General features: G+C 43.8%; 1 protein-coding gene across 2 annotated transcripts in view; it reads right to left on the reverse strand.

The window, feature by feature from the left end:
• The window catches only part of spegb (striated muscle enriched protein kinase b), a 60,774-nt gene that overhangs the window by 9,329 nt on the left and 24,308 nt on the right, over positions 1-27,137 (reverse strand). For both annotated transcript variants that reach the window (XM_080839269.1, XM_080839268.1), the window contains exons 3-31: positions 27,003-27,107; positions 25,217-25,355; positions 20,076-21,751; positions 19,665-19,808; positions 18,994-19,176; positions 15,160-15,338; positions 14,696-14,784; positions 14,282-14,457; positions 12,843-13,103; positions 12,351-12,509; positions 12,053-12,242; positions 11,553-11,782; positions 11,195-11,314; positions 10,884-10,988; positions 10,208-10,414; positions 9,893-10,016; positions 9,376-9,548; positions 8,994-9,106; positions 7,355-7,523; positions 6,860-6,959; positions 5,462-5,662; positions 4,605-4,662; positions 4,379-4,456; positions 4,105-4,277; positions 3,954-3,980; positions 3,567-3,719; positions 3,365-3,407; positions 2,911-2,979; positions 118-2,695 (exon numbers count right to left, since the gene is read on the reverse strand). In XM_080839269.1, coding sequence (XP_080695395.1) covers positions 118-2,695; positions 2,911-2,979; positions 3,365-3,407; positions 3,567-3,719; positions 3,954-3,980; positions 4,105-4,277; positions 4,379-4,456; positions 4,605-4,662; positions 5,462-5,662; positions 6,860-6,959; positions 7,355-7,523; positions 8,994-9,106; positions 9,376-9,548; positions 9,893-10,016; positions 10,208-10,414; positions 10,884-10,988; positions 11,195-11,314; positions 11,553-11,782; positions 12,053-12,242; positions 12,351-12,509; positions 12,843-13,103; positions 14,282-14,457; positions 14,696-14,784; positions 15,160-15,338; positions 18,994-19,176; positions 19,665-19,808; positions 20,076-21,751; positions 25,217-25,355; positions 27,003-27,107 — 8,022 coding nt within the window. The remainder of the gene's footprint in view (positions 1-117; positions 2,696-2,910; positions 2,980-3,364; positions 3,408-3,566; positions 3,720-3,953; positions 3,981-4,104; positions 4,278-4,378; positions 4,457-4,604; positions 4,663-5,461; positions 5,663-6,859; positions 6,960-7,354; positions 7,524-8,993; positions 9,107-9,375; positions 9,549-9,892; positions 10,017-10,207; positions 10,415-10,883; positions 10,989-11,194; positions 11,315-11,552; positions 11,783-12,052; positions 12,243-12,350; positions 12,510-12,842; positions 13,104-14,281; positions 14,458-14,695; positions 14,785-15,159; positions 15,339-18,993; positions 19,177-19,664; positions 19,809-20,075; positions 21,752-25,216; positions 25,356-27,002; positions 27,108-27,137) is intronic.

The raw sequence follows: 27,137 nt of genomic DNA on the forward strand, positions 1-27,137 counted from the left end.
AAAGCAGATATGATTCACTCTTAAATATATTTGATATATATACACACACACCCACACACACACATTCAATGTATATATGTTAGGGAGGGGAAATGGGAAAGAATGGAGTATTCATACCCTTGGCCGTGGACTCAGACTGAATGCTGGACACGGACTCCAAAGACTCCGAGGAGGCCCCAGTGGAGGAGCGGCGCAAGATAGAGAGCAACGGTCTCCTGGTCTCCCTGGCTTCCTCAGTCTTGGTCTTCCTTTCTTCAGAGAAGCTGCGGATCCTCTGGGATATGCCAGCCACGGTGGACCCGATCTTTTTGCGCATGGCCAGGACTGGAGACTCGCTGGTCTTCTTGCCACTGTCTGGCTCTGTTGGGGTCTCCACTCCTCCATCCATTCTAACCATCTCCACCTCTTTCTTCTCCTGGGAGCCTCGGCGACCCAGAGCCCAGGAGAGTCTACGCTTTGGAGTGGAGGGATCCTCTTCCTCTGCCTTCTCCTTCTTCCTCTCCTCAGATGGGGTCCTCCTCAGGCGCATGGAGAGCCTCCTCATGAAACCTGGGTCCTTCTGGGCCTCACGGAGATCCTGGACTGACTTTGACTTCTCCTCAAGCCTCCTGGACGCCAACTCTAGTGGAGCCCCCACCACTCCAGGCCTGTATACCTGCTCATCGACGTCCTCAGTGGATATAGCAACCGGCTTCTCCTCTGGCTTCTGCCTGGAGAGGAGTTTGAAGCTACGAGTCAAGGATGACTCACGTTTTTTGAACCTGGCCTCGAAGACCTCCTCAGATGCAATGTCCTTGATATTGCCTTCGCCTGGTGTGGTGTCCCTCATGGGAGAGCGGCGAGATGTTGGAGTCTTTGGTGGACTTGGTTCATTAGGAGGATTCTCTGTGGACGCGACCCTGGAGAAGACTGCGGCGTGCTCCTGTGTCTGTAGGGTTTCAGTTCTAGATGCGGCAACAACTGCTTGGGTTGGTTCAGGAACAGTTGTTGATATGGGTGCATAGACAGGCACTGATGATAGGATTTGGGTAGAGCCTGGTGCAGAAGCTGCAGCTGAACCGCTGTCTGGCTGGTCGGCTGGTACTGCAATCGTCTGCATTATGCTGGCATAGGCAGATAGCCTGCCATCTGGGAGTACAACACGACTCGGAGGAGAGGGTGTCACATAGGTTGAGACAACTGATGTTGGGACTCTTGCAGGTGTTGGAGTCAACATGATGGAGCTGGAAGATATGGGGATCTCAGGGGTGCTAACTGGTGGGTGAACTTCCTCTTCATCCATTTTATTATCAGTCTCAGCAGCGTACATTGTCCTTTCATCTTTCACCTCTTCCTTTCTTTCTTCTTCTTCTTCCTCTTCCTCTTCATCTACCTCTTCAATTTTTTCCTCTATTACATTTCTTTGGACCATGCTAGGTGTGGAAGTCCTTTGGATCACCTTCTGAACGACCTCTGTTTCCTGTACTCTTAAGTCCCCAGCAACTTCAGTTAACCTCTGATCATCTCCAACCCCTGTGGCCACCACCTCTGTTTCCATCTTAGTCACCTCCTCTTCCAGCTTACTATCCGTCTCCTCAGTCTCAACCTCCTCTTTTTTGCTTGCAATGTCCTGCCTCACTGGCTCCGGCGTGGGAGGTTTAGGCGTGACAGGACGAGGCTCGTATAGGGCAGACATGGACACAGCCTCCTGCAGCCGACGCTCCTCAATCTGAGCAAGTGGGATCTCCAGTGGGGCTCCCATGCGTCTGTGGAGTGGTATTGGCTCGGTGTCCCCTTGGCTGAAGGAGGCGCTCTTGCGGAGCACCTTAGTCTTGGGGATGTCTTCTCTGGGATCTTCGCTCGAGGCTGCCCTGATAAGTGGAGGGGCACCCATCCGCCGGGTTAAACGTCTGTCGTCGCCCATCCCCAAGGTGTCTATCAGTGGCCCGCGGAGTCCACTCATCTTGTTGTCCACTCGGCCGCCCCTCAGCAGCCTCTGCCTCATTTGCTCCAGTTTTAGAGCGTAGTCCTCCTGGCTCATATTCCCGGTTCCTGGACTTGCGCTTCTACGTGGCAGCTCCATGGACACAGCCTTCTTGAGGACTCGTTTGCCGTCCTCACTGCCTCCTTCTTTGGCGCCATCTTCTGGATCGATGCGGAGCAGCAGGGCACTGTCGGCTGAGCCACCCCGGCGAAGCTCGCCTCTCCTTCGGCTAGCCCCCTCTGGCTTATCCGAGTCCATGCTTGAGCCCCTGCGTAGAGGCCTCTTTGGGTGGTCCACCCTCTGAGGCAGTTCTCCTGGTTCCTCGTCTGAAGACCCTTTCTCTTCTTCCTGCGTTGATCTCTTCCTTGCACGGCCCCTGCCTGACTTATCCTCACCCTCCTTGTCCTTTTCTGTTGGCTCACACTCCATTGGCTCCTGTCCTTTGCTAGCTGATACAGCAGCCTCTGGAGAGCCATTGGCCTTTCTCATTGCCTCGCCTTCTGCTGGGATATCGGTCAGGGAGACTCTCAAGCCAGAGAAGCCCAAGTTCAAAGGCATGGGAATGAAGGGTAGCTCTTGAATGTCCTCATCAGAGTCAGAGGAAGAGGAAGGAGCAGGGGAGCCTTCTTTGAGGTGTTTTGGGACCGCGATGGAGACGTGACTTGAGGAGTCATCCAGCAACTCTGGGATAGATCTCATCACCATTTTAGACTTGTAGCTGATAAGAGATCGCTGAGGGAGGTAGAACAAGCAGGAATACAATTAAGATAACCACAGCCAAGAGAGTTGCTTCAAACCGATGTACAGATGTACGACTTACAAATAAATGCTTGAACACACCAAATCACTGCTCTTCAATTCATTACTGATATCCCAATGGTATTATATCAATTAAAGTGTAAATAAACAAATTGCAATTTACTGTTAGTATCCAGACTCTCACTTACCTGCCATTTTCTCCGGGACAGGAACTTCTTCAGGGCCTCTGTGCTGATGGACTTTCCTTTGTTTAGAATCTAAGAGTGTCATAATTAACATAGAGCAACAATTAATATGTAATTAAAAAAAATACATATATTGTGTATAATATGATTAAGTAGTTAATTAAATATATAATTGGGCATATCAGGGCTGCTCTTGTAATTGACTTAAACGTAGAGATATGTTTCCGTAAAATCTATTGAATTCATAAGAACCCTGTGGGAGACTTTGGTACCATATTCCAAAATCCTCTTAGCATCTCATGAAATTAAACAACAGCAGAAGATTTTACACAAATCAATCTGCATGACGTTTCTACACAAATGTCATCTCCTACATACCAAAAAATGCTTAAAGGATAACGTAAAACTGGATTAATGCTTGATTATAATTTCAACTGATGAAAGGTTTAAAATGTACCTTAAACCAGGGATGACGAAGACATTCACTGGTATCAGGCCTCCTGAAAATGAAAAGGCATGGTTGATTCATAAACACAAACACATTGTATTTTTTATGTCCCTCTCACACTGTTCAGATCCAAAAAGTCATGGCTCTGTTTTTGTACGAGGATTTTGTAAAGCAGGAATATCAAACACCCAAAGCTGGGTATGGCACTCACACTTTATCAGCCACCAGCAGTTTGATTACAAATCCCTTGGCTTCAGGGCAGAGGTCAGCAAACATGCCCTCTTCAAAAGCCACATTATAGTTCCTGATGTTAAGGACAGAGCTTCGGTCATTTTCTCCCGCAAAGGGAGACACACCAGTGAGGCTGTGGCGGAGAAAGGATGAATTGTTAGCAGCCCTTCATAATGAATTATGATCTAATATTGAAATTCATTCAACATTCAACCAATTGTATGCTATATGAGATTTCTAACATAATACACTGTGTTCAAGGGTAAAGCGTCTTATTTGAGAACCTGTAAGTAGGTTTTTATGATGTGATATAATTGTATAGTGAATTCATTTTTCTTGATGTGCTGGACAGTAAAAAAGAGCATACCATAGATAGGTCAGGACCCCAACTGGCCTGAAAAAATAAGAAAATGAAATAAAAATGATGTATTAAATTATGCATTTGTCTATTCATAACAGCACATGATGAAAATGTATTGGCAGCAGACATTTTGTAATTGGGGCACCAGGTATTTTACCAGATGTCAGTTGCCTTGGAAACAGGTGTCTCGTTAACAATCTCCGGAGCAACAAATTCCGGAGTGCCATATTTGCAGTAAAATGTCTCGTCAGGTGTGAGTTTCATGGCATTCCCAAAATCACACAAACGAATCTGATCAGTTGTAGGATCTGCCATTAGAATGTTGTCAGGCTAGAATAGAAGACCGGACAGAGTGTTAAGTCGATCACGGCAGTAACACTCTGGAAAGGGAATTTGGTGACACTGAAGCGTGACTGGATTCATCTTTTTACCTTGACATCCAGATGCAGGATGTTGTGTTCGTGAAGATATCTAACTCCCTCCAGCAGCTGTCTGATAGTGGACCGGATCTAAAGGAACACATTCAAAGAATGATTTTCTCTCATTATATCACATCTGAGCATTTTTTTGTATTATTAAAAAAAAAATGTGACACAGAGAGACCTAGGACATAAGACTACCTAGGACACGTCAGGAAGGTCATGGGAGTCAACTCACATCTAACTCCATCACCACAGATTTCTTTGTCATCCTCTCCAGAAGCTCCTCATGACACCTGCACAACTTTGTCAAGGACATCACTCAATTTTGTAATGGTAGGCAAAGACTATTGGTGTGTATGTGTGCATGCAAGTGTATGTGTGTATTTTACTTTGTGTGTGTGAATGTCTGTCTAACTCTGTGTGTGTGTGAGTGTGTGTGAATGTCTGTCTAACTCTGCGTGTGTGTGATTGTGAGTGAATGTCTGCCTAACTCTGTGTGTGTGAGTGTGTGTGTGACAGAGTGTGTAGCCGTGTGGTTATAGCTATGACCTTCACCACCTTGAAAACAAGCTGAAGATAGTGGCCTGAAGGGCCCATCCCCTAAGTGGTTCTGACAGTGTAGCCACATGGGGTACGAGTGCAGCGCAGGCTGGCACTCCTCCAGACATCTAACTGAGCCAGGTGTGAGATAGGTATTAGACATCACACCCTGACACCGGCGCCCCTCACTGCCTACAGCCAAATTCGATGAGAAGATAGGGGCTTTACACCCTCAAGGATTGTTACAACACAACACAGATCCTCATCACTAAGTCAGGCACATGATTGGTATTCTCACCATTCAGAAGGTATTACTCTGACTTAAAGAAAAGCCCCTTTTTTACATCTGGACTTTTGAAATAGGTCTCTTCATTCTTGCTAATCCTGCCACCTCTTGCAGGTCCACCCTGTGGTGTTCTCACCAAACAGAAAGAATCACTCTGTCTTAAATGAAAGCACTTTGCCTCACATCTGGACATTTTAAATGAGCTCTTCTGTCAAGATAATCTTGCCTTCTTCATCTCCTTAAAAAGAGTATGCTTGAAAGGATACATCTCTGTGATTAGAATGACGGCACTCTTCGTCTCAAAGGCGTCGTGGAAATAGAGGATTCTCTCGTGGTCCAGCTCTGACAGCAGGCTCATCTCTCGCAGGGCCGAAGCCTTCTTCTTGGCGCGTGCCGAGATGAACTTGGCTGCGTATTCCATTTTCCCCGCTTTCTGCGTCAGACGCTTCACATATGAAAAGGCGCCCCTGAACAGAAAGAATTTTTCAATTTCCATTAAAATGAGGACATTATTCAGGGTAAGAGGTCTTTCACAACACGCAGATTTTTTTTCCCTCTCAGGATTACACTAAATATTGAGATGTCTCATGATGAAAGATAACAGAATAAATGAACAATTCTGAAAAAAAAATATGCCAGTGATGTGTGCATGTTCTCTCACAAAAAAGAAATTGAAGCACTGCTGTTGGCAACATCATGTTTATCATGTCAAACTAGAGATTTGAATAATAAAATAGTGTTTATAACTACAATTGAATTAACATTACAAATTTGTTTCTGCTTTATATTTGTATGTTTTGTATGTGTTTATAATCAAGTATTATGCTTTGTAAGCAACAAGCAACAAACTACAGAGCAAAGTCAATACTTCATAGCCTCTGTGACAAAGACAAAAGTGATTCGCTTGACCACTACATCTATTCACTTTTGTTTTAAAATACATCAAGTGATCAAACAGGTACATAGAGGAGCACTGATTTTGGCACGGCCGTAGTGTCTCTGCGAGCGCCGCCATGGACTACAGAGCCAGTCTTCGGTGAGGATTAGCTACAGCAGAGAGGAGGCAGCCCCAGTCACCCGAAGCCTGTGAGACTCAGAGCACAGAAACTGGCAGCGGGGTGTTGGGATTATAATTACAAAGCATGAAGGCACGGGGGAGAATGACAGCATGCAGAGCTGCGATACGGGTAAACAGCTTTATATGGGAGTCGTCCAAGTGGTGAATGTTGCTTGTTTTTCAGCCTGACAAACAACAGGGTTGCTGCGTCAATGCCAAGGTAGTTTGTGCACAGTGTCATTATCTGCTTTTAAAAGTCACCACGTGACATACAACCTGTAAATGAACTATATCACTGTGACAGTTCCCTGGTTATACTGTGGTTAAACGTGCCTGAGTGCCACAAAAGTCTTTGCTTAGATAAATACATAAATACATCGATGTTTGTAAGAATTTGAAATGACCTGGAGGTTTACCTTAAAATGTGTAGTGCAATAGTTTACTATGTCAATATTTTCAGTTTATTTCTGTTAAGGCAGAATACAGGACACCAGAGCAAAATCACTAAATCCCGTCTAGAAATCCTTCTAACGGCTAATAGCAAGTTGTTTTGAAACACAGAGGAAATGTATGATGTGCCTGTCAACCATTTGGACCTGTGAGTCACCTTCCAATCTCTTTGTGCACGTCATAGTAATCGGTTAGCCTACGCATCTTCCTCCGGATGGACTGCTCATCTTCCATCTCGTCCCCACTCTGCTTCTTGGCTGCAGGCAGGAAACACAATCACCAAACCAATAAGGCCGTCACTTTCACACAAACGAAGAGTCTAGACTCCTGCCATGTCCCTGTCCTGTTCGATTTGGTTGTTTAAAACAAATAATCGCCTCTTTTAATCTGTGAAGACATCACTGTGGTTTACATTTCAATGTGATACATGTCCTAGGGCAGAGGTGTTAAAGGCTCAATAATGTTAAAGAAAGCCAGTATGGTAGGGACAACCAACTGAATGATTTCTATGCAGGGGATTTCACATAAGAGGAAAAAGGGAAGACTGATAGGAATACTATGTACCTAAAATGATCAGGATCAGCAGTAAATAGAATTTTAACCCAACATTCCAGAGACAACAATGCTCATACACACAGGCATACAGCCTCACCTTTGTGAACGGTGAGCTCAGCCTTGCAGGAGACGGAGCCACCCAAGTTCTTGGCGGTGCAGGTGTACACCCCAGAGTCCTCAGGGTGAGTGTTGAGCACAACCAGGGAACACTCATTATCGTCATACACAAAGGTGTAGTGGCTGCTCTCTGCCAGCAAGATGTCACCCTGAAACACACACATACAACACACACACACACACACACACACACACACACACACACACACACACACACACACACACACACACACACACACACACACACACACACACACACACACACACACACAAATAAGCACACAAAAACAGTGAGGCCATCTGAAGACTGCGACTAAAGTCTACGACTAAATCATTCTCTGTTTGAGTTCAACTGTGTTTGTTTGCATAGGCATGAGTTAAAAGGTACTGCGAATGGTCAGATGGTAGATGTAGCCCAAAGCCATTGCCCAGTATAGCTTATAGCATGAATTAGCATCCTTATGAGAGCATGTTGGCCCTTTATAGACTGAATAATGAATAGAGGAAGAGTTTGACTGGAGCTCACAGTGGGGTGAGCAGACTGCTGGAGCTTTAAAATCCACTGATGAACAAAACGAGGTAAACTGTCTCAAGGAGGGATAAAGAGAAAATACAGAGATGAGAAAAACATCAGTGGAATTCAGCGTGACTCGTCTCTACCGAAACAGCACATTACATGAGGATGGGGACAGAAAACAAAGTGTGTGTGTGTGTGTGTGTGTGTGTGTGTGTGTGTGTGTGATGTGAGATGTGTGATGTGTGTGTGTGTGTGTGTGTGTGTGTGTGTGTGTGTGTGTGTGTGTGTGTGTGTGTGTGTGTGTGTGTGTGTGTGTGTGTGTGTGTGTGTGTGTGTGTGTGTGTGTGTGTGCGCGCGCGTGTGTGTGTGCGCGCGCGTGTGTGTGTGTGTGTGTGTGTGTGTGTGTCTCTCTCTCTCTGAGTGAGAGTATACTTGACTTGGCTAAACTTGTGACAAAAGGAACAACATGGATGGACAAAATAGAAAGCCTGCAACCTGTTACACTGATCAAATCAAGTGCATACCAAGCATAACAAACTTAGCATGGCATGGTGCTACTCATTATGCCTAAAATGCCAACCTTATGCCATGGATAATGTTACCATCCATTGTCCTCTGTAAAACGCTGAATGTTTTGCAGCTTATTTTCTATTTATTCTATTTTCAGCATCTGTTCATTTTTTCTCTGCAAAAGTCTGCAAAATGCATCTATGCTCAATTTGATATAGTATATACGATACCAGTGTGTTGACACACATAATTATGGCCCCTTCATATAAAGTAAGCAAATATATATAAAGGAGATACAAATATATTGCCTACCTAGCATGTTGAAGGGGAATCATGCCATTTTAGTATGCAATGTACATGCAAGCTCTTTACCACAGATATATCAAGCAAGTATTGTATGTTTCCTACAGACATTATCCATTTGGGAACAAACATGGAAAAACTGGAAGAAATTATAAGGGTTTCGCTAATTAAACTGACTAGGCACAAAAAAGGTAAACAAAAGCAATTTTTTCCCAAAGGAAGAGGAACATTATAAGCAAAAGAAGATATTTAATGACAAAGTTCACTACAAACAATCTGAGGAACACACCTTAAACCAAAGAATGTCTGGGATTGGCCTTCCTTCAACAACCACAGCAAAGCGAGGAGTCTCTCCCATACTGACATCCAAGTCCTCCATGATGGTCTCAAATGTTGGAGGGGCTGAGAACAAACAGCTTGATTTATTACAATAAGCACCTAGGGACAACTGCAATACATTATTTTAACCAAAATGTGCAGTCCACAATTCTAATCCAATACACTTTTTGTCAAATTCAGCTAATTTGCTGACGATGCACTGCCAATTAACACAGTTAATTGCTTTAGGAGCACAGAAGCAAGGGGTGTAATTTCATTGGCTGTGAAGCTCAACACCAGAATCACGGACTGTACCGTGAAGGAGATGTAAGGTATTGGTATATAGGCCTTACCTGCAAGCTCCAGGGTGAAGATGCAGGAGTCGCTGCCGTACTGGTTGCTGGCTACACACGTGAGCTGACCCATGTCCACGTTCTTCACCTTGGCAATCTTCAATGTGTGCTGGTCATCATCAGGCATGCCCATCTCAAACATCCCGGCCCGGTTCACAAGAGTGATCCCTTTCCTGTGAGCATGATATGATTTTCCTGTTTTTTTTTTGTGCTTCACTTTCTGATAGGCCTATTTGTTGAGAAAGCTTTACGTTGATGTCCCTACATTCCACTCATCTGAAGCTAAGGTGTGACAAAAGAGGTCACCCAGTAACACAATGCAAAATAAAGTAGGAATGTAGGAAGCACAGGGCCTGGTTTTATGAACACTGCTAAATACTGGTCTCTCATGTTATAAATTCTGTGTCAGATGCCCTCACTTTAATAACATGACATAGCAGTCTTAAACACTACTGTAACAACATACAACTCAAAGATCACCTTCAGATATCAAGATGTACTAATTTAAGCCCCTCACCTTTTCCAGGAAACAGAAGCATTGACGTGATTGAGTGTGACATTGATGCTGACTGATTGGTTCTCCACCGCGTAAACCACGTCTGGCTTGTCAATGATGACAGGAGCCTCCTGCAGGTAGGGACCTGTGGGTGGAGGGGTAAAAAAGAGAGTCTCTCACAGTAATTCACACATCCCATCAACCAGCTGTCTGGAGGTTGATTTTTCATTTTTTATTTCTCTCCCTCCATCTCTCTTTCTCTCTTTCTCTCTCTCTCTCTCTCTCTCTCTCTCTCTCTCTCTCTCTCGCCCCATCACACACAAATTCGCAGGTTACCTCTGTCTACGAGCTGCACCGGGTCTGTGGCAGGAGAGGGCTTGCTGAAAGCCTTGCTGGTGATTGAGAGGACCCTGAAAGCGTAGCGGACCCCCTTGGACAGCATGGTGACCGTGTAGGAAGTCTCCTTCAGAGAGGAGGCTATAATGGTCCACTGAATTGAGCCGAGGGCTTGCTGCTGGACAGCGTACATCAAGGAGCCGGGTTCTGAAATCACAGGCATAAAGTATGTTCACATCAAACTTAATTCCGACAATGACACTCCTGCCAACCAGCCGCAGTCAATTCCCCTCACTTTTATTATATTCTCAAGGCGCACGACAGCCCTGGCAATTTGTCAGAGTTATATCAAACAAGGACATTCACACTTTAAAACTCAAAGCATCACCACAACAGTATATCTTGACCTGTTTGAGGCTGGTTTTGACGAGCACATAAGGTTGTTATTTAAAAAGCAATTAAGTAGGTGTCACTGGCAACCTGGCAAGTGCCACTACTTTGATGTGTTTTTTTTCTAAGGTGGAGAACATGAAGGTCCAAAATAATTAAACTCTCTGCCAACAGGGCTCAATAAAAAAGACCCTGTAAGGGTATATCCATCTGTATCTCATATGAAATCATGAAATGAAAATCATAACACTGTAAAAATAAATGACCAGTATGATGAAAGAAATACCAATGGAAGGATCCAGTCTTTTAGGTTTCTTCCACTTTAAGGTGATGGTCTTGCCACTGATTGATTCAACCACGGGGGCACCTTCAGGAGGATCGGGGATGATATCTGGAGAAGGATTACAGAGAGAAATAAATACAAAATATGTTCAATTGTTACAACTGAAATAACAAGGAATGCATCTTATTTAACTTCATGTCATGTACCCAAGCAGAGACTGCAGAGACACATATGTCAGATATATGCCTCTCCTCTATGTCCCAGCTGGAGGTTGAGGTCACATCAATCTTCTGAGAGCATGGCGCTCCACTCACCTGTCACATACAGATGGGCATAGCAGGTGGCCTTGCCCACCTTGTTGGAGATGACACTCTTGTAGACGCCGGCGTGGGCGTGGCAGACCGAGCGAATCACCAGGCTGTGTATGTCCCTGACTGCCGGAGAGAACAGCACAAGGGGACATGGGGGTCAGCCGAGAGTGTGGCTGAAGCATAAATAATGCTTCTCAGTGACATGCTTATTTCCACAAAGAGCCCGCCAAAGCCGATAGGTCTGGTTAAGCCATAAAAGGGTCATATATCATGGGTGGATGGCACAGTAAGGGGGGCCCATATTTCAGCAGGGGAATCACAGGGCTTAAGGGAACAGGAATCATGCTGCTTAGTTACGAACATTGTGTCATTTTCCTGTCTTCTGTGCTCTCAATCTTCTTGCCGTTGTGGAACCAGGCGATGGTTGGGTATGGCAGGCCGGCGACTTTGCATTTGAGGATGGCCTCTTTCCCCTCAATCACGTCAAGGTCATATAGTGGTTTGACAAAGTCTGGCATGGTGAAGCGCTCCACCTCATTCTCGGGCACTTCTGGCTCCTCGGGTATAGAGGGCATCTTCTCTAGTTTTGCCCTGTTAGAAAAAAAGGCAGACAATTTTGGGCAGTTGAGATATGTACAAATAAAATCACAGTCCAGTGAAAACGCATGTGGTGTGTAATTGTTGTCAGGCTCTGACAGCATTACATTTTTAGTTTACTCGCTTTTCTTTATTAAATATTTTTTCATGGAAACATGCTTTGTTGCATTGCATTTTTTGCACAAAAACCTTCATGCTTACTGTGAACTGTGGGTGAGGTGAGGTGTACTGTACTGTGCAGGTGTGGGGCCTGAGAGATCTTACATTTGGGAGGAGATTGGAGGTCGGGGTTCTTGCACGTAGAGCTCAGCTGAGCAATCAGCATCTCCCTGCTGGTTGCGAGCCACGACTGTGTAGAAGCCCTCATCCTCATTGCTGACATGAGTGATGACCAGAGAGTGGCGTCCCCCTTCTTTTAAGATGCGTATGTCCTCGCTTTCCTCAAGTGGATGGTCTGGGGAGAAACAGAAAATCCCAAGAGCACCGAACAGTCACTTAGCACATCCAAAAGGTCATCGGTTAGTCAGCGAATCCTCAACACCCATGGGAGTGTCTGGCTTACCGAAATGGCTCCAGGTGACTATGGGCGGAGGGGTTCCGCTGACCTTGCAGTCGAAGCGGGCGTTGCGGCCCTCGATCACTTCCAGCACGTCCAGCTTGCGGGTGAAGAGTGGCTCGATGGAAGGAATGACTTTGAGTTTTGCGCTGGAGGTCAGCTCCTCTGAAACACAACGGTAGACATGAGGGGTGTGTGGGGCAGAGTAAGACAGAGACAGAGCAGTCAGACATAAAGACTTGAGATTGGATTTGACAAGGTGTTATGTAACCCCTGCCTTGTGTTGAGGCAGAGTGATTCTGTCAAACAGTTGACGAATCAATTTATTCTGATACACTCTACTTGATCTACTGTCGATCAGCAGGCGGAGTATGGCACTCAGAATACCAAGGTCATGGGTTATGCCCTCTAAAGTAAGCACATTTCAAAATGTTCTGATTGATCTCCAGTCACTATGAACAAATTCTGCTCAATGCTGATAATGTAAACCAGCCTGACCTTTGGCTGTGCTAAGCTTGCAGGTGTAGGAGCCGCTGTCATCCTCATGCACGGAGTTGAGCAGCAGCCGGCACCTTCGACCATCAAAGTGCATCTTGCAGTTGAGCAGCGCTGGCTGGATCAGCTTCCCGTCAGACAGCCAGTCCACATCCACATCCTGGGGCCCCGTCACGTGGCACTCAAACAGGGCTGTCTCGCCAGCCCTCACCATAATGTCCCTGACGGGCCGGATGACAGCCAACCCAGGCTCTATAGGGGGTGCTGGATAAGAGAGTGAGGGGAGAAACTATCTTACTTGAGCTGCCAAATAGTCTAATCATGTTCTGTGCAGTTAAAAGATTCTGATGTTTGCAAGTACAGAATGAACTGCAGTATCATTTGTGTTTGTGTCACTGAAACTTGACAAAAAGGCTGGCACAAAAGAGGACATCCATACAAATTACAGAGCAGTGTAGTGTTGGGCTGTACAAGATGCAATGCTGACATGGGAAACGCAACACAAACTCTGTAAGACAATATGTGGTGCTTCTCTGTCATTATCAGACAGGGAGCTGTCAATGACCTAAGCTCTTCAATTTCAGATGAAGATTCATGGCTTCTAGCAAGTGCAGATGATTTACCTCTTTTACACAGGTTTATTTCAGGACTAATTCTAAAATAGACAGAACCGTAAATCACTTCACAAAATTACATTTGCATTGATTAGCTGGGCGAGAGGGACTGACATTTGACTGAAATTTCAAGTGAAGACAGCAGTACAAATCTTTAATCTTAAATCAACAAACCAATGACAATCCCTTGCTCAACCAATCATTCACAGCTTCCTCCATAAACTGCAGGTGCAATCCTGATTCCTGTACTCAAAATAACTACAGTGCATGTTCACATGTACGCTTCAACATCACATACTCCATATACCATCCTAGCCAGTGCCAGACACTGTCAAAAGATTTCAGAGAAGAATTCATGATGTCCTCAATATGTTCATAATGACAGATTTCAGATGGCTGAAAATGTATTATAAAGGAAAAATGATCTACTAAATGTATTTTGTATTTAATGTATTTTGAATTGTAGTGATGTATGATCTTTTGGGGCAAGATTGGGTGACGTAAGTACAAGTGCTCCCCATCTTACAGCTCCGCAGCCTACAACAGCCGAAGCAGATAATGAGGGCCAGGCTCTTGTCATCTGTAGCGCCCTCCTGTGAGAACATCCTCTGTTCTCCGCAGTCCATCTGTGCCAAGACCAGTACTTAACCTACGCTTGGCCGCGCTTGGCAGATCTGGTGTTATCCGCAAGCGGTGATCTACGGTTAGGAATGATAGCCTGACCTACAGGTAAAGGTGTTGTATCCTATGGAGTAAAACTTCTAATGACACTAACTGTAGCATGCAAAGAGCAATACTAAGAGGGGGGGGGGGGGGGGGCATCCTTACCATTGACTTCTAGTTTAGCTTCACATTGCTTTGTCCCGTATTCGTTTATGATCTTGCAGGTGTATACCCCTGTGTCAGACTTCTGCGCTGACTTAATTATCATCTCGAAGGCAGCGTCCTCTGTTTCACGCACAATATGACGTGGGCCTGTTTTTATGGTCACTCTATCTCTTAGCCTGTGAACAGAAACACATTTGCTCCATACTGTGAACATGAAGTGAGATTTTGGGCACTTTACCCAATTCTACCATGCATGTTGGTACTGATAAAACAAAGGAACCTAAATTCATTTCAGAAGTAGTGACTTTTTTGAAGTAGTGACTGTCACTGCTAATGTTTCTACATTTCATGCATTCCCTTACAGACATTCAAATGCAACTGCTGACACAACTAATACTGCAACAACAAACCTACCAGTACAACATGGGTTTTGGCTGTCCCGTCATGCGAACAGACATAGTCACTTCCTGTCCCTCGAAGACAGCCTGATCATTTATGATAGCCTAAATCAAGATAGCAAAATAGTAATATTAAAACACAATTAAAACGTGTTGAGTACCATAAAAATTATGTCAAGCAGAGAAATATATATTCTGTCAAGCACAGTTTTAAGTACCCTCTCATAACTCTTGGCTAATCTTGGCTAAGACAGTTGGGCACAGTTGGGTGCCTATGGCGGTTCTAGTTATAGAAGCATTTTTATAATTAGACAGTACAGGACATTACATTACAGTGAAGTGAAGTCCTGCATCAACTCCTTACACTAGCTGAGGCCTGCTGGTGGCCAAATATTTGATATACAAAATAGAATACAGCATCTATGAGCAGCCACAGACAAGCAAGCAATAGAATACAGAAGGAGAAAACAGACATGCTACCTGAAAGGCAGGTGGTTCCTTAAATCGGGTGTCCATGATTGTCTTTGGAGACGGGCCCCGATACGAGCTGCCGTAGTCCATGCTCTCCTCCATAGGGCTCATGTACTCCTCATCAGAAGTGATGGGGCTGGCCATATCCATGGGCACTCCAAGATTCCCCCTCTGCTCCTGTGAGGGCTCTGTGGGCCATAAGGATATCAGAGTCAGAGTATTGCACCGGCAAAATATTCCAATACATGTATTTTGTGTGAAGAAAAAACACAGGGTGAAATACTTTGGAGCATTCTACAGCATTAAGAAGAGCCGTGTAATAATAGCTTATATTTGGGGGAACTCTTCATTAAAAGTGAGCAAATTAATACATTTTACTCTTAATGACACATTGGGAAATAATTCATCACACACTACGTTTTCAATATCTGAAAAGATGTTTTTGATTTGTGTATGAATTATGAAGTATGGACATGAACTGGTTGACTGCAGATATGTTCTCTCTGGAAGCAGGCTGCCGTAGCGTGCCCTGCAGCACATGTCCTCGGGTTTTCATGAGCAATGAGGAGTATGAGCAAGAGGAAAAAATAGAAACTGTGTGCCGGTCTCTGCTTACCAGAACATGTATATATTACAGTTTGCATGTGATTCTCATTGCAACACAGTGACAGTGATTTCGAACGTAGATAAAATCGTGCAAACCTACTGCAAAACTCTCTAAAACTTTCACTTTGAGTGCATATAGATGCATAAACACATCAAAAACTTACTTTGAACCAAAACCTCTATTTCGAAAATATCAAATGCAGTTCTCAAAAGACATAACTAACTAAAATTCCAAACACCATTTAAAGAGTCTGAAAATCTCCTAGAATTTGCCCAGCATATGTACGTCTGGAACCTTTGTGGCTAAAAGCAGACGTTTGCCAAAAGTTTCTCTTGCAATATAACAATTCCAGGAACAAACTATGCCAGTGAGCCTTCCTCCTGCAATCTGCCACACATCCTGAAAAAACTCACCTAGCCCCACACATCCCTTCAAACTGAGGCAGTGGACTGAGCGACCTTGAGTGGCTCCACCGTGTGTTAAATCCTGACAGCATTTGTGATAACTTGTCAGCGCTTCAACAAGTGGCCCTGGAGTTTGACTGGTAGTCTGGCGTGTAAGATTTCTCTCTGTTACCTCCTCTTGCCCTCTCTTCATAACTTCTTTCCTCTCTCTCGCTCTCTCTCTTTCTCTCTCTCTCTCTCTCTCTCTCTGTCTCTGTCTCATTTAAAAAAGCACACATAGACACATCCAGATCACCAATTAAGATAAACAGGCACACCCTTAATGTAGATAGTTTTTCTTGTTTCCAGCACTGCATTATCTCTCTTGGAAACCTAATTATAAACATGTTCTTTGTCTTTCTTTAGCTTAGCACTAGTTCTGTTTTGTTCCAGCAGCACTTACTCAATACAGTGTATTTAACCATATAAATATCTTACTTCAGGCTAAACACTGCAATATCTTCCTGTTATTAAACATTGTGCAGAGAGTATGTAAAGCTTTAGACTGTAATAGTACATTGTATTGCTATAGTGAACCTACACCTTTAATAAAAAACAGCTATCAGAATGCAAAAAGAGCTGCTGCTTTGTGATATTGGTTGTGAGGCTGCAGTGCTGTGACGTTGACATTAATGTCAGGTGAAAATACCACTGACTGTGATCGTTTCAGGGAACAAGTAGTGCTATAAATATCCAGTGCATCCGCTGCCCTAATAAGGTAATAAAAGTATCCCTTTCTCAAGAGCCCTCATCACATACCTTGCACAGCCCAAGGAATAACAAGCATAGTTCAGTGGCATGCATTAGCAAGAAAAAAGCAAAGGACACATCTTAGCTAGCAGAGTTGCAAAATTTCTTTTCCCACTCTTTTATAGCAATGGCTTTACAACTGAGAGGAGGAGGTCCAACATATACCATGCATGTGTTAGAAATATGCTTACTTGCAAACCCAGTTATAATACAATGGTATATTCTGATTTACTTGTGGACTGTTGTGTTTTTCAACACTTTTCAAATGACTTTAATGGACATTAAGTGTTTCCTGTTATTACAGGAGATAACAAAGCCAGTAGCCTCTTTGCATTTATGTAAAACCTAATGCATATTTAATGCTCCTGAAAGAAACAATCCCATTGCAATGAATTAATCGTGCTGCTGTACTTTTCCATTCAACCACTGCATGCCCCATAATGATAGTTAATGAGAATCGCTGGTACAGCTTGTTTAGCTCTGTGTCTGTGGAAACGCGATTAGAGCACTTCACTAGGCTGCTCTGCATCTCTGACATTTAAGACTTTAATTCGTACAGTAATTCATATAAAATTAACTTGGCAAAGCAGGGAGCAAGACTAATGTTTGTGGAAATGTCATCCTCGGGCTATCCCAAGGGATACCCAAACAATTGTTTTTCTTTATTCTGTCATTCATCAGGAGGCCAGCGTGCCTTTAACAATTTATAAGTTCAATTTAGCCGCTGGGTTGCTATGGTAACTATTAGTGAGGAGGCGCAGCTAGAATATTGCGCAGAGGAGGGGGAGGGAGAAGCAAAATAAAATAAGAGGTAGAGAGAATTGGTGGTGGTGAAAACTCTACAGAGGAACTGCTATACAAAGCATGTGGACCAACGATTTTGACTTTTGATCTTTTGTTGTTGTTTTTTTATGTAAAGAAAAATAACATGTATGTAATAATGAATCAATCTAGTTATTTAGATATTTGACGTGGTTGCAGCTTCCAAGACCATATTATCAACATTAAAGTTAAACAACTAACGCCCAACATCTTGTAAAAGAGTGTTTTACTGTTATCCCATTGCTGTAAACATCGCAGTATGGACACTCAGAGCACCACATGCAGCAAAGCAGCTGGCCAGAGGCCACAGTCACATTGACTTGGTGACTCATTCATTGATCCCACTGAAATAAACAGCAGATTTTAAGGTCCTTAATATAATTGAGTCTTTTTTTCTGCATTCACACATGCATAATGTTGAAAAGCACAGTTTCATAATCAAATAACACATTTTGACTATATTCAATATATATTTACTCATTTGGTACAAATAAAATTTCATCTCAATACCCTGATATGCACATATTCATATATTTTATCTTTGTGTACTTCGTATGGAATTTCTATAGCATATTCTACATGTTGGAGTGGACATCGTTTGGTGAGGCCCTTTACAGGTTTGTGCCAACACGTGGTATTTTTGCACTTTTTTCCAGGTGCTGCTCATTCTGCTCATTAATAATACACATACAATTATCAAACATAATCATATATTTTAAGGTGCACACACCTTTTTACTTATGTGTTTAATCTCAGATGTCCCCTGTTTATGAATCTGCCCTGACAGCATAGCCTTGTCTTAACTACTCAGCCTTGATAATGTCAGATTTACTCATAAGCCACCCATAAAGGGAAAATGATAAATGCACTTTTCTGTCTTTTCATGGCTTCCAGTTAATGATAGAGGGATAGACTTCCTGGTTTGGTTCTGAAGAGTAAAGCGAAGATGATATGGTGAGTGTGATGTTGGTAAGAATCCCCATCGATGTCAACGTATTGAAATTTTCTATGTGAGTGATTCGCTTCACTTTAGGGTGGTGTCGAAAAGTATTTGAAATCCGCTTATGAATCAGCCAAGACTTGCCAAAATAGCAGATTTAGTTCAGCCTAATGGACCTTTTCTTGGCAATGGCAAAGCTCTCTATTCTCACGAGAGACACACACTCATCTTAAGAGCTTCACCTGCTTTCAGAGATGCAAATGTGAGCCAAACTCACTCACCTGATTTGATGACGAGGGTTGCAGTACAGGACGCTGAGCCCATTTGATTGGTGGCTGTGACAGTGTATGTCCCAGCATCACTCGGTTTTGACCATTTTATGAACAAAGAGTGTCTCTCCCCTTCCACCTTCACCACGTGAGTGGGACTACTCTTTAAGTCTGTGTTGTTTCTTTTCCATGTCACTGAAGAAGGGAGAATACCAGAGAGAAAAGTGAGTCTTTTGAGATATGAACAGGAGGCACCTTCTTCCTCATTAATAAGACAGAGACAGATAGAGCAAAAGAGCAAGAGAGAAAAAGAGAGAGCATGACCTAGACAAGTCTTATGAGTGAATCAGTGGTCATTGACACTGAGCCCATTAACACAGGAGGCACATTCTTCCTCATTAATAAGACAGAGGCAGGTAGAGCAAAAGAGAAAGAGAAAAAAAGAGAGAGCATGACCTAGACAAGTCTTATGAGTGAATCAGTGGTCATTAACACGAGGCAATGTCTTAATTTGCATAAGCTGAAAAGATCAGACGAAAAGTATTTAAGACCTGTAGAAGATGAAGATGATGAGCGTTTAAAATCCAGAGACCATGGACCAACTCAATCAAATTGGTTATCTTAGCATGGATTTTTTTTGAAGTCAGCTACTAAGAGTGAAAAAAAAAGAACAAACAACTTGCCTTCTGGAAGAGGGTTGCCAGCGATGATGCATTTCAGCACCACTTCAACACCAGTGGATGCAACAAGGTCGTGGAGGGGAAATTCAAACACTGGAGCCTCCATGGGGTCCTCCCCTGCAGACACATATGAGTCGTCTGAGGATTCTGCACAAGTATTCAGAGAACAGAAAAACATATTTGTAGTTAGTGCGTATAATGCTTGGTAGTGACCATGATACTATGTGTAACAAAAAACAATGTTGCACTTAAAATGGGGACAGTGCATTCTAGGAGGACATTTTTTTTCTGCAGTGAATGTAGAAATAATATTGAAATACCTACAAACACTTTGAAAAATAGCGTTCCTTGCATCACAAAGGTATCAGATTAGTTTGTGTGCCTTTCTTGTAAATGAAATAAAAACAAACCTACCCAGTTCAGGAGACATTGGCCTGGTGCGTCTGCCCTTCCCTCGGGTCCTCTGCAGTTTCTCCTCTCTGACAGGGCTGCTTTTCCTTGCCTTGTCAACCTCTGCTGGACCCACCTCCATGGATTCCTCTATAATTATGGTGGGAATGACAAGTTTCGGTGGAGCAGCAGCAGGAGCAGGAGCAGGAGCAGGAGCAGGAGCAGGAGCAGGAGCAGGAGCAGGAGCAGGAGCAGGAGCAGGAGCAGGAGCAGGAGCGGGCACCGGAGTCGAAGGAGTCACGTCCATCTCCATCTTCTCCTCGTCAGATGAGGACAGGGAAATCCTGGGAGGTTTTGGTGGTGCTTGGCCAGGTCGTTCTTGGTTCATAACTCTCTGCACAAGTGGACTTTCAGGTCTATGTTCCACTTTCCTTAAAGACATTTCTACGGGTGTCCTCCTGTGAATAGTTTCCTCCCTTTCTGACATGATGGGAACTTCTTGCACACGTATTACCCGCTGTACTAGGGGACTGGCCGGTCTCAGTTCGACTTTACGCAGCGCCATTTCGCGAGATGGTGACTCGGTGCGTCTCCGCGGAGATGATGACCGTTCCTCAAGCACACGGGGGACATCTATTGGTGTTCTCTGCATAGTCTCCCTCATTGGACTGGCACTCCGCACGTGCCTCGGTGAACGGTGTCCAGGTAATTCTGAGGAGGACAAGGCCTCCGGAGATGAGACCTCATCTCCCAGTCGGCTCCGAGCCATGATGCTCACCGTGGCTCGGTTGGTCTCCAGCTGCTGAGGAGAGACCCGGTCCGGTGGCACTTGTGTTGCTTGTGCTTGTAGCTGGCTATGTTCCATGTGTGGTGACTTGAGAGGTGACTTCTCTTTGTGTTGTTCTCTCTCTTTCTGTTCCTGAGCCTGCTGGGCACGCTCCCTGTCCTGCAGTTTCTGCAGCACCTGAGGGGGAATCGGCTCCAGTTTCCTCAGGGGCTGCCGGCTCCTATGGGAGAGCTGCTCAGTGGAGAAGGACTTCTTCATGTGCGGTTTCCCCACAAGCTTCTTGATGCGCTGCAGCTCCTCTGTGAACTTGCTTTCGATGTCCTGGACCTTCTGAGAGTACCGTGGCCTGTCCTCCAAGGAGGCAGCCCTCTGCTTGAACATCGTTCTCCTCTGGGCTGCGTCGGCCTTCAAAGCCTCACTGAGGTCTTCCCGAGAGCTCTCCCTGGAAATCCCCAATCGGCTTCCTCCATCATCCGAGTCGATAGATGAGGCTCGGTGGAATCCGGCCCAAGAGCGTCCAGAGATGGAGCCCTCATTGTCGATGCTCCTCCGGCGCTCAAAGTCTTGCACCTTCTCGAAGATCTTGGATCTGGGACGGGTTAGTTTGGGTGACGGACGGGGGGTCAGGTCCTTGCGCGAGTACTCGCTGACGGGAGTCTGAGGCCTGGAGTCCGGGGCACTACTCTGGGACATGCCTGAGGACTTGGGCTGTTTGATCTTCTCCTCAAACTCACCTGGCACTGTGTCCTGGTATTCGGTTGGCACAACGGCTTTCTTGCGTGGGGCGAGGGGCGTGGCAGGGGCTGAACCAGATCGGCTGGGCAGGGGAGAGGCAGTCGAGCGGCCAAATTTGGGGGAAGGGGGAGGGAGAGCTTGAGGGGGAGAGTCCCTCAAAACATCCTCAGAATGGCTCCTGAAAAAGGCGATTAAGGGAAATGCTCGGTTAGCGAGTGGGGTAAAGCATGGGGAGGAGCCCAGCTGTTTGGAAGAGGACAGGAAGGCTCAGGGAGCCAGTGTGGCTTTCAGTGGCTCAGGGCTTGCAGTGTGAATGTCTGTGTTTGTGCAGGCTTGTCAGTTGACATGTGTCTTTGAAAGAACTGTTTCGCTAACTAATGGGAGACTTCAACTGTGGGAAAAAATGTTGAAGACAGGCTTGGGATATTTGGGGAGTAGATGAGTGTGACACTAACATAAGCTACAATGAGTTATTTGTCTGTGACGAGATTGGTGGTTTGGTGACCAAAACTGTAAAAGCATGTTCAAAGCATGGTCAAACTAAGTCAATTATGGAATAACAGCCAAGGGTCTATGTGTGGCCAAGTACTAAAATTAGGTTCTAAAGTGGCATAAAATAAACAGAAAATGTGATTTGTGTGATAAATATGGACACATTGCACTTTGATGATATCAGCTAACTTGCATCCTATGATGCATCTGTGGGTTGGTGGTGATAATCTTAGGTTATGTGAGGTTGACAGGCCACGTTGTAAAGTATGGTGCCTACTAGCCTATTCCTTCCAAAAAACCTGGACTAGACCACCATATATCACTGGATATCTACAAGTTTAAGTCAAAGGATGCTTGTTGTGACAAGGAAGGACAGACTGCAAGGTTTAACTTGATACAAGCACGCAAGTCTTGGTGAGGAACCATCAGATGACTGCAGTAACGGCCATAAACCAAAAGGCCTCTGATGAGTTAAACCTCCAGTTAAACTCAGTTTACGCTGCAACACAAAACTGCAGACACCTGACAGCACAAGGAATTGTGCTGATATTGAAATTACTCTGTGCATGTTCCAAGAAAATATACATAATATTCCTTCCTGGTCAACAAATGCATGGACTTATACTTGTATACAATATCCAATATAATACTGCATGAACAGTATGCAAGCAGTGCAAACAGCATGCAGAGAATATGAACATGCAGTAGGTTCATAAAACTGTACAAATGAATCTTTCTTATATAATCAAAATTAGTAAATAATAATGCTTCTTCTTAATGGACCGGGCTATAAAGCGCTATATGGATATGGATATATTTGTTTTAAATATCTTCTATTGAATAATATAGTGATCACATTATTTGAAATACAAAATAGTTATCATGTTAAAATTGTATATAGCTTCGGAATTTATAGTTAAATGGGGATACATATATTCAACAAATTTCCCTCCCAATGATCAAATAAATCACTTTGTAAGTAATAAGTATGTATGGTTTCTAGTAATGCATGTCATGTTGCAACATTTTGAACAGAATTCATTAAAAAGCATAGTCACTGGTGGATATTAAGTCAATTTAATGTTTACAGTTTGAGCAGCCGTAATTCATAGTCATTGGCGTCTCACCAGAGCATTAGTACTGGCAAAATACATGCAATCATGAATGCGTGCCAGGAAAAACTTGCACGAAACTTGCATGCACAATAACCAGGGGATAACCAAAGGGGTCGATGATACCTCACACACAATGAGATGCAAAGAACTCTTTGAACATCAGGGCTGAAGAGACCTTGTAAGGCAGTGAGGCACAATCAAACACCAGACTGTGTTTTATTGCGACCACCCAGAGAAAAATATTCACGTGGTATCTTGCATTCATTGGTATGTGGGTTATAACTTAAATGATTTATATATGGACAATGGGGGAGGGGGACAAAGGAAAGTGTGAACTGAACTGAACTGAACAGAACATAAATTGGAATGAGGGAGAAATAAGGTTATAATTTTGTTTGAAAGGTGAGGTTCAGCACTAGGAGTAGGCTGCAGGGTGATCATTGAAACGCTTATGACGTACAGCTACATTATTTATTTATAGGCTGAATCTATACTCAAACTACTGTGGGTTTAAGTACATGAGATTTTGATAGAACGGCTTTCGCAAAGTAATCATGAAACCATTAGTTGGATAGTCTCACCCTTTACGTTAAAGGCTGCATCTGTGATGCCATCATAAAAGAAAATCTATAAAGGTCATAACTGCACAAAGCTGTATGACAGGTGAGATGTCTTATACAATGCCACTTAGTGTTATATATTCTTTATTTAATCTTTGTGCACTGTAGACTCCCCAGAAGAATCGTTATGAGGATAGAGCCAAGGTGCTTATCATCTCATGTAAAACTGGTTACATTAGGTTTGGGAAAGGCTTGTTTAAGGACCAACTTCAGCATGGGCTATTCAGCAGAGGACAAATATGAGAATCCCCTAAGAGCTGCATGGGTGAGCTATGGCTAACATATGTTGGCTTGCTTATGTAAAGACAGCATTAAAGGAGCACTAAATGAGCAGCAAACGACAAAATAAGAATAAAATAAAAGTGAATAAAGACAAAATAAACAGATAAATAAATAATTGTGCTGTGCCGAATACATCGGGGGTATCCATGCTGTGTGCAATCCTAAAACAGACGTGGATTGTCTTCCCTTTATGAATTTCTGCAATGCAGTGAAAGGGCAAATGTCGTAAGGGCAAATGTTTTGTGTTTTGGGCAGGCTCTAGGCACTGAGCACTGATAGTTATGTGGTAATATGTAGGGCGGGCCCAAGCTACAACATGGGGTAGGAATAATGTAGCAAAGGATTGGATGAACCGGAGGATACATTCAGGGACTCTCTTACCAGCTCACTGTAGTCTTGGTACAGTCCGGTATACTGTACATATGCAGATCTATGATTTTTCCCTTGTTGTGCAAATAGGCCTTGTTATGTAAACAGTTGGAACACTTTTCCTCTTCATCATTAACCTATATAGTAAATAATGATATCACATGGTATTTCTCTCATAAAAAGAGGCTTTTTGTTGTTATTATACTGAGCGTGATCGTTCTTTACCCTCTGAATGCCCCGTCTGCTATTATCCTGCAAATGAGATCATATCCATATCAATATTTCCCATTAGTGTATCCTTTGTTGTAGTTGTATGAGGTTCAGTGATCGCAGAGATGTCCTTTGCCAGCAAGAGACCTCATGTCATGTTTTGACTGATTTTCTCTGGTCCTTTTCTCTGTCTATACAGAGGAGACCCCATGTTATAGCAAGGGCCTCCAGAAACAGTGTGAGTAGCTTGTTTGTTGTGTGTGTTTGTTGTGATGGGGCTGTTTAGAGACGCAGTTTGTTCAGCTTTTCTGTTTGTAGTATCTTAGTTGCGGCTGCTGGGTCTGGTTTTTTGATTAAATGTTTACTTACAGGGGTATAGAAAAAGTCCTTCCTTTATAGAGACTGAATGTGCTACCGTAGTTATCGCTAGCTAAAGACACACTTTCCTCGGACCCCCACACTGGACGAGTCAGATTGGCGCGGGATGCCCGCATCAGAGGCTCGACCCCTAGGTGCCTGATCTGGGAGCCCGGTGGCTCCCCTCTGTTCGCTTGCCTGGCGGCTTTGGAGAGGTCCTGCTGCCCGAGCGATCGAGAGCCCAGGGTCTCCTTCTCTACCACTGTGCCCTCCCAAGTATCCGTGCGTGGGCCTAGGTGACTGGCCCCCTCAGGACCGGCAGCCATCACCCTGTCACCTGCAAGAGATTTTCCCAAAAAATTATGTGATTGTGAGTGATGTGATGTGCTCAGAAACATGCAGAATTATGCTCATAGCAATCGCAGTTGTATAGAAATAATTTATATACTAATAGCAATACAATAATACTGTATACTATAATAATAACATAGCAAAAAATAAATACTACAGTATATACTATACAAATAGCTCTACTTTTACCACACATATGTGACAACAAATAAAATTAGCTTTTTAGTGCATCTGGGCAAGCAAGATAATTTGTGCATCTATTTCGGCGCAATTCAGCCTTCTGGTTCATCTGTCTGCACCCTACCTATTGAATAAGACAAGGAGGTGTGCCCACTAGCTATTGAATAAGACAAGGAGGTGTTTACTGCAGACAGGGAACAGCTCTCGCAGGCAGTGCCAGACCATATACTGGCGCACTGACTCACTTAGGTCGGCCTGAGACTGACATGGTGGAGCGGAGCAAAAAACAAACAGCAAACATCCATCAGGTGAACCACTGAAGGGCTACTGCTTATCCAGCTACAGTCATGCCCTGACTGATCGGGTCCCTCAGATATGAACAACTCAATAGGAGTCCTTAAAATGTCTTGAAATCTTTCAGTCCTTGTTGTCCTTCCATTGTTTCATTGTGTCTAAAGAGTGGGTGTTCTTCACCTTGACAAGCCTTTAATAGAGATTCACTGACAAGTTATATTGAAGCTGAATAAAAAGGGCAATGCGTTTTCAGAACTGACTTGTTCAATAATGTCAGAATTACTTCTTACTCTAGCCAGTATTGCAAATATAAAGATTTGAATCCACATGTGAAACTGACAGTTACTGTATACACAAAGTAAGAGTGGATAAACAAGGAAAAAAGAATATACATATACGCCAGGAAGCGCTGTCAAATCTTTTTCCTGAAAATGATAAGATTTCAATACTATTTTCTATTTGTTTGTGTAAAGTCATTGATATGTTATTCATCCCCAGTATGGGTGACCTAAATACTCTCCCACTCGCTGTCCCAGGGGACTAACAGAAAGGTCTATTCATGCAGCTGCACTGACAACAGGAAGTGTTTTGGCAGGCTTTCTGCGTCTCGAAAAATACAAGGCTGTCTCAACCTGATATTTCGATTGAAAACAAAATGACGTTTTTTTATGATTTCATTGCGTTCGCTACCTTTCATGATGACAAAAAAAATCACAAGAATTTTCCTGACTGAACTAAATACAACCAATCGTTGTAACCTTACTCTCAATTGTACACGCATCACTGTCTGTCATACATTATTGTAATTAGCAGACAGGGAACAATAACTTGACAAATGTCAAGATGCAGATGAGGTAAAACTGAGCATATCTGATCCCAATAACTGACAGGGTAAAAGATTGATAAAGTTTTTAGAAGCATTCTATTCATCTGATGCTGAAAAAATCTAAAAAGCAAGTGGGTAATGGAAGTGACAGGATAAATGTCCTGCTCCGGTTTACACCTAAATCTCACTTTCATCATGCTTTACATGAAGAAAATATCACTGGCCTTTAGATTCTAATCTGGGGGAAAAATATTTGATTCTCTCAGCTTTAGCGTGTGGAAGGGCACCCATCTGGACATTATGTTGTTGCTTGTGCACCAGTGTGAAGTTTACCTGCAGGCAGTCTTTGGGCAGCCTGGTCCTGAGGACCCTCGGGTCTCTCTTTGGTCTCCATGCGTATCTGGGGCTCAGTGGCTTCGTCCTCTGTGGTCTCTGAGTCTACAGGATGAAGAAAAAAAGATATCATCA

Source organism: Sprattus sprattus, assembly GCF_963457725.1.
Source record: "Sprattus sprattus genome assembly, chromosome: 5".
Lineage (NCBI taxonomy): Eukaryota > Metazoa > Chordata > Actinopteri > Clupeiformes > Clupeidae > Sprattus > Sprattus sprattus.